At 59.3% G+C, this 7,400-nt stretch overlaps 1 protein-coding gene across 1 annotated transcript in view; it reads left to right on the top strand.

The window, feature by feature from the left end:
- The window catches only part of RTN4RL2 (reticulon 4 receptor-like 2), a 10,185-nt gene extending 2,785 nt beyond the window's left edge, over positions 1-7,400 (top strand). Inside the window, exon 2 of the mRNA XM_012725577.1 lies at positions 6,047-7,400. Coding sequence (XP_012581031.1) covers positions 6,047-6,802 — 756 coding nt within the window. The 3' untranslated portion in view covers positions 6,803-7,400. The remainder of the gene's footprint in view (positions 1-6,046) is intronic.

Below are 7,400 nucleotides of genomic sequence, written 5' to 3'. Positions count from 1 at the left end.
CTCACTCACTCACTCACTCGTGCATCACACACGCTCACTCACTTGTCACATTTACACACTCACTCATGCATCACACACACTCACTCACTCACTCATGCATCACACACACTCACTCACGCATGCATCACACACACTCATCACACTCACACACTCACTCATCACACTCTCACTCACTCATCACACTCACACTCATCACACTCACTCATCTATCACACACTCATCACACTCACATGCATCACACTCACACACACTCACTCATCACACTCATCACACTCACACTCACTCACCACACTCACACTCATCACACACACACTCACTCATCACCCATACTCACCCACACAGTCTCTCACACACACACTCACACACACACACACACACACACACACACGGCGCACAGGCTTCTCTGTCCTGTGCCCCCCTCTCCCCAGGCCTCCCTGCCTGCCTCAAAATCTCTTCTCTGCCCTTTCTCTAACTTTCTGTCCCTCTCACTTTCCCCAGGGGCTTCTGTGCTGACTCTCTTCCTCTGTCCTTCTGTCTGTCTACACCTGTTTGGGTCCTTGGCTGCCTCTCTCTGATGAGCTCGCCGCCCCCCACCCTCTCACCCCCGACCCACCCCCTGTCCCTCCACCTCTGTCTGTCCGCTCCTGTCCCTCCCTGCCTCTCTGGCTAACTTGCCTCCCCCATCTGTCTCCTGCCTCTTCTGTCTGTCTCCCTTCACACGCCCGCTCCACACACACCCCCATGTCTGTCTGGGTGTATGTACGTCTCTTTCTGATCTCTCCTTCCCTGGTTTGCCTTCGGGGGACTCTGCTTTTCCCAGGACCTCTGTGGCTGCTCTTCTCAGCAATCCCCCCAGGTCCGCCACATCAGGGGGGAGCAGAACCAGACAGCAGGGTCACTGCATCTGGTGCCCAGCTTTACCACCAGGCAGTAAGGCAAGGGAGACCCCACCTTCCTCGATTCCTGTCCCCCAAACCTGCCATCTCAGTGCAGAGAAAAAAGGGGGGGAAAAGAGTTAAAAGCTGTTAAGTAGCTGGGAAAAGGATGTTCTGACAATGGAAAGAATAACAGTAATTGCTATTTATTGTTATTATTATTGATCTAAATATTGTTTATTGTGTTATTATGCTGACTGTTTGACAGTCAAAGCCTCCCGTTCTATTTCCCTAGGAAACAATAATACTCCCTCCCAACCACGCTGGGAGAAAGTCCTCCTGTGAGTACACCTTCTAGCTCCTAAGGGACTGGACGGCCTGATCGTCCCCCCACACACAACCTAGAAAACCCTTCCTCCCCCTACCCAGGGCCGCTGCCTGCCTGGTCACCCAGGGCTGGTTTGAACAGCGGCTCACTGTGGACCCTGGAAATAGAAAGAGTACAGTAATAAGCTAGCCGCTATGACAGAGCCCCCAGTAGGTGCTGTGCGGGGGATGCAGGCCTGAGCGAGCAGACCCAGCACCTGCCTCCATGGAGCAGGCACCCTGGAGTGGACCAAGGAGGAAAGACACAGTGCGTGGGACAAACGTGCAGCGTGTTACTGTGGCACGAATAGTGTTGTTGCCACCAGCCCCCCAGCCGGCGGCCACAGTGTCAGGCTGTGCTGAGGAGCCGCCGGGGTGGGTGCCACCAGTTAGAAACCTGTGACCTTTGCTGTCTCCCTGAGCCTCAGTTTTCCCATCTGTACAATGAGGGTAAGCGAGCTCTGGTCTGCTAGGGATGAGCGCTAAGGGCATGAATAATTTGCCAGCACTTAGAATAGTGTTTGGCATACCGTAAGCACGCTATAAATGCTGCTTCGATTCGATTTCAAAGAAAGAAACCTGCCTCATTTAACACTGGCCTTGGTGAAATGGCCCGACTGGACCCCCTCCTGGAGATTTGGGTCAACTTCCAGGATTATACCGAGGTCACGGGTCTAGGTCGTTTCTTCCTAGATTTGCCTGGTGACTCAGCCACAGCCTGGCAGGAGGGACACCCCACCTGGCCGTGGGGACATGGGGCGGAAATCCCAGGGGCCACTCATCACTCACAGCCCTCCATGAGGTGGGTCTAGGGGCCAGGCAAAGTGCTGGCAAGGATACGCTTCTGAGCTGGCAGACCCAGAGTGAAATCCCAGCTGTTATAAGACTTGGAGAAATTACTTAATCTCTCTCAAGCTCCAAAATGGCAACTGTGACCGAACTCACTAAGTAATACTTAACTAAGAAGCCTTGGAAGGATTGCATCTAAGCCACACTCATTCTATAGACACTGTCACTATGATGATCCTCATCCCTGCCAGGCGCCCGGCCTCTGACCTCCTTATCGATACTCATTAGTTGTTCAGAATGAGGACTCTGAGGTCAGAGGCCCTGAGTTTGGGTCCCTCCACTATTGTTCTTTTTGACTTTTAGACTGACTGGCTTTTAGGCGTGTGGCTTCCCCGCCTGAACCTGTTTCCTCCTTTTAAAAATAGGAGTAATAAAAAATGATACCTTCCGCCGAGAGTGACTGTGGAGGGTGAGTTGGTGTATGGAAAGGCCACGCGCTACGCCCCGTCCCTGGGACCCGACCTCCAGGCCTGGCGGGCCTGACGCGGGCAGGGGCACCGAGTTCCCTAGGGTCTTCCCAGCCGGGAGGTGTCTGTCCCACACGCTGCCTGTGTGACGGGACCAGGCAGCCCGGGAAGGCACAGCTTCATCCCTGGCCCTTTCCAGAGCAGAAAGAGACTGGCCTCGGCCTGTGAGCCACTGGCAGGAGTAGGCAGGTTGCTGCATGAGCAGGCAAGGAAGCATGCAGGCCGGGGTGAGCGCCACAGAAGGCAGGTGTGACCCACGACGGAGCCAGGCCTGTCCCCGGGAGGGGGCTTTGGAGGAGGCACTGAGCCAGAATGTAGCAGAAAGAAACGGAACCGGGTTGGGGTGAGATTGTCACGGAGTGTCTGCTGCTTGCTAGGCACTGTGCCAGGTGGGTTCCTTCACCAACAGATATTTATTGAGCATCTACTACAGGCCAGGCAGCGTGCCGGGTGCCAGGGATGCGGCGTAAACAGAAACTGCCCCTGCTGGCCCACAGCGCAGATGATAGAGACGCTTTCTGTGCTCGGTCTTCGCGCCGCGCATGGGCCAGCGGGTCGGACAGCTGCTTCTGCCACCAGGCAGATCCGCTCTGTGGCTCTGGGCACGTCACTTCCCCTCCCTGAGCCCGACTACCACTACCCATTCATAAAATGGAGAAGACCTGGGCCTGGGGGTGGCCGTGAGGGTTAAAGGAGTAGCTCTTTGAAAAGGGTTCGGCACAACCAACCTGGTGCCCCCAGCTGAGACCCTCAGGTTAGCGCAGCACCAGGGAGCTCAGCCACGCAGGGGCACAGAGCGGGCCGGTTGAGGGGACTCCTGCCCGCAGCCCCATCTCCAGAGTCTGTGTGCAAGGACTCTCCAGCTTTGCTGGAGGCCAGGGGCCTTCCCTGAGCCCCTGCCCTGAGGTCTTGAGGGGGCGCCGTGATAACAGCCGCCTCTTGGCCCACTGTGACAGCTCGGGAAGTCTGCTGCTCGATGGCACTGACGCCGTGCTGATGACGACACCCCCCAGAGGGTGAGCATTGAGTGGGGGTGCCTGGCACCAAGCTCACTCAGCACGGATTTGGTGAATGAATGAGGTCCATTCCAGGACTCCCTTACTCATAAATATCAGATGAGGATGGCTCTTAATAGATCAACTATTTTGAGTCCCTTGTTTCATAGATGGAAAAATCTGAGGCTCAGAGAGGTGCCTGCAACTGCCCAAGGTCACACAGCCCAATAGCTGGTTCGAATGGTGCCAGGGACTAGAGCAGGGAGGTTGGGCGGAGGCAAGGTTAGGACAGGATGCTGTCTGGGGAAGGGGGCGGGGATGCTGTACTGGGGTTCCAAATGGATGCAGAGAGCTGTGAACCGACTGGGAGAGGTGAGGGAAATGCGGTTTGGAAATGGAAGAGGATGACTTTAGCAGACTCAGCCCGGAGGGAGGGGGAAGTTGGGGTGGGGGAGGGCTGTGAAAGCAAGAGCTTATTAATGCACAGAGAATGGTTTTTCAGGATGGAGAGGAAGGACCGGATTTGAGAGCTGCTACCCAGAAAGTGGCAGCGGCATTTGGCAACACCTTCGAGGTGTGTGTGTGTGTGTGTGTGTGTATGTGTGTGTGTGTGTGTGTGTGTGTGGTGGGGGAACGGACCCCCAGGCTGAGGCTCAAGAGGGAAGGTGGAGGATTTTTGTAGAGACAAAAGGGATGGAGGTGAAGCTGGTATCAAGCAATCCTGTAACCCCAAAACTGGGCCTGTGGGTGAGTTCCTAGGGCCTCTGAACTTTGGCCTTCCCTCCCCAGCACCCCAGATGCTGGTGACCTTTGCTCTCTCGTCCCTGGAGCCCCCCCCCCAGACAGACATCCCTGGTGTGCTCCACCCTTGCCAATGTCCCGTATAAGAGAGAAGCTCTAAGGTAGTGCTTCTTGGCAAAGATTCAGAGCCGACTGGGGGGCCAGGGAGAAGACAAGGGTCCCGGCCATGTGGGCCCAGGCTGAAGTCACCGACCAGAAAGCTCACAGGAACCTGAGCTGGGTGTGGGGCGGTGAAGGCTGGTGTCAGAGGCAGCGAGAAGGTTGAGGGGGATGGATCTCAATGTGGCCAAGAGGAGGGCTCTTGGCAAGCTCAGTTCCTGTAGCAAAGAGGGCGGAAGCCAGATGGGAGGGGGCGAGAACACGCAGGAGCACAGGAAGGTGGAGGCCGTGGGTGTGGGCTGGGAGTCAACGCCCTCCCCCCCCCCAGAGCCTCTGATCAGGCTGGGGGTGGGGGTGGGAAGCAACTCTCCAGGCTGGGAAGGGTAGGAGAGACAGAGCCAGGAACTCGGACCCTGCTGGGGTGAGCGGAGAGGATACTGGTACCCCAAGGAGCAGAGCTCCTGGGCCCCTGGGCCCACTGGCCGCCGCGACGCCCTGCATCTAGGAGAGCACCCGGCCCTGGATTGGGCCCTCCGCGGGCAGTGCATCTCTTCAGTGCCACTACTGTCCTTTCTAAGAAGTGCTCTGGGCTGATGGACTCCCAAATCTGGCTGGTCAGCAGCGGCCCCTTGGTGAAGGGGTTAAAATGCAGAGTCTGGCTCCCTGCCCCTCCTGCCATGGGGCAGCCCCACCCCATTCCTTCTGAACCCCAGTTCAAAGGCCTTCCAGCCCTCACATGAGCTGACTCAAAGGCTCCCTGATTCTGGACAGGTCAGGCAGGACCACCCCACTAAGCGCTGGAAAAGACACCTGGTGCCCCTAGTCTCCCACCTAACCAGGAGCCTTTTGGGGCCCCAGAGACAGTGGCTGTTAGAGGAAAAGTGTCAGGACAGGACCTGACTCCAAGTCCTGTGGTCACAATAACCACAGCCAGTCCTTTCTGTGTCCTCCCGGTCCTGTCTCCTCAGCAGCATCTCACCCTTCCTCAGTGACCATGACCGAGGAACCTGAGGCCAGCTGAGGCTAGGTAACTTACCAGGGTCACACAGCTGGGCTGAGAGCCAGCTGGACGGAGTCGGTGCCCAGCCCTTCACGTGCGCCCTCTATGTGACTGTCTCCTTTAGAACAAATCCACGAGGAAGGGCACTCGCCCCCATTTTCCAGATGAGACGAGCGGTGAGGCCAAGGGCTGGCTGGCCATGACATCCAGTATGGTTGACTTGCCCTTCACCTCTCACAGATAGCCTAACCTGGCCAAACCCAACCAGAGGTTTTCCTTCACCCAAGTGCATCAGCTGCACCTGTGACCTTGCAAAGATAGGCAGCCCCCACCCCAGGCCTGTTGAATCAGCAATTCTGGGGGCCAAACTCAGGGCTCGGCCAGGGGTTCTGTTGGACCCTGATGTTTTAAGGACCCCTGGCCTCACCTCTAATGCTTTTTCGACCCTAACCTCTCTCAGTAGGGTCGAGGAGGTAGGATTCGAACCCAGGACTCTAGGAATGCAAAGGTCAAGCTTTCCACCCCATGCTTCCCTCCCTTCTCCGTCCCTACCACGCCAGGTCTCAAGACCACTCTTCTCTCCCCTTGCTCCAGGATGACCTGTTCGCGGACCTGGCCAACCTGAGCCACCTCTTCCTGCACGGGAACCGCCTGCGGCTGCTCACGGAGCACGTGTTCCGCGGCCTGGGCAGCCTGGACCGGCTGCTGCTGCACGGGAACCGGCTGCAGGGCGTGCATCGCGCGGCCTTCCGGGGCCTCAGCCGCCTCACCATCCTCTACCTGTTCAACAACAGCCTGGCCTCGCTGCCCGGCGAGGCGCTGGCCGACCTGCCCGCGCTCGAGTTCCTGCGGCTCAACGCCAACCCCTGGGCGTGCGACTGCCGCGCGCGGCCGCTCTGGGCCTGGTTCCAGCGCGCGCGCGTGTCCAGCTCCGACGTGACCTGCGCCACCCCGCCCGAGCGCCAGGGCCGGGACCTGCGCACCCTCCGCGAGGCCGACTTCCAGGCCTGCCCGCCCGCGGCCCCCACGCGGCCCGGCAGCCGCGCGCGCGGCAACAGCTCCTCCAACCACCTGTACGGGGTGGGGGTGGCCGAGGCGGGGGCGCCCCCCGCCGACCCGTCCACCCTCTACCGAGACCTGCCCGCCGAGGACCCGCGGGGACGCCAGGGCGGGGACGCGCCCACGGAGGACGACTACTGGGGGGGCTACGGGGGCGAAGACCAGCGAGGGGAGCAGACGTGCCCCGGGGCGGCCTGCCGCGCGTCCCCGGACTCACGCGGCCCGGCGCTCTCGGCGGGACTCCCCACGCCTCTGCTTTGCCTCTTGCTCCTGGCGCCCCACCACCTCTGACTGCGGTGCTGAGACTGGAGAGGACAGCGGCCGGCCGCACCCCGGGCCTCCCAGCCCAGCGGCGGCTCTGGCCCCGCCCCGCCCCCTGGCCTTGCCGCCCTCCGGGCCCCTCCCAGCTCCCCTCGGGCGGGACAACCCGCTGCCTCTTCAGGCCTCCCGGGCTGCTGCCTCGAGGCAACCCAGGACGGAGTGTCCGGTGGCCCAGCCCTGGTCCCAACTCTGACCACTAACTGGGCCCCATCCCCAGGCTGGGGTGGGGCACCCCAGGCAGCCGCTTCTCCAGGACCCACCGTGGACTCGAGAGGGGCCTTGCAAAGCATCTTCCACCAGCAGAGCCTTTGGAGGCTCCCGGGAGGGAGCCCCACCGCGGAGCCCTTTGGAGGGATGCCTCCGTCGGGGCCAGGCTAACCCTGGGCCCCTGCTTATCTTAGCCCCCCTGAACCTCCCGACACTGGAGGAATACTTTTCTCCGAAGTCTACCCTGGACACTTTTTAGGGTGCCTGGAGAGAACTTTCCTCTCCACCGTGCCCCGTGTGGTGAAGATCAACAGAAGTTGTTTGGGAAAAAAATTTATTAAAAAATTCTATTATTTTATCT

The sequence above is a fragment of the Condylura cristata genome, unplaced genomic scaffold (assembly GCF_000260355.1).
Source record: "Condylura cristata isolate star-nosed mole 26May11 unplaced genomic scaffold, ConCri1.0 scaffold00015, whole genome shotgun sequence".
NCBI classification, from domain to species: Eukaryota; Metazoa; Chordata; class Mammalia; order Eulipotyphla; family Talpidae; genus Condylura; species Condylura cristata.
This window is presented reverse-complemented; position numbering and strand designations above follow the sequence as displayed.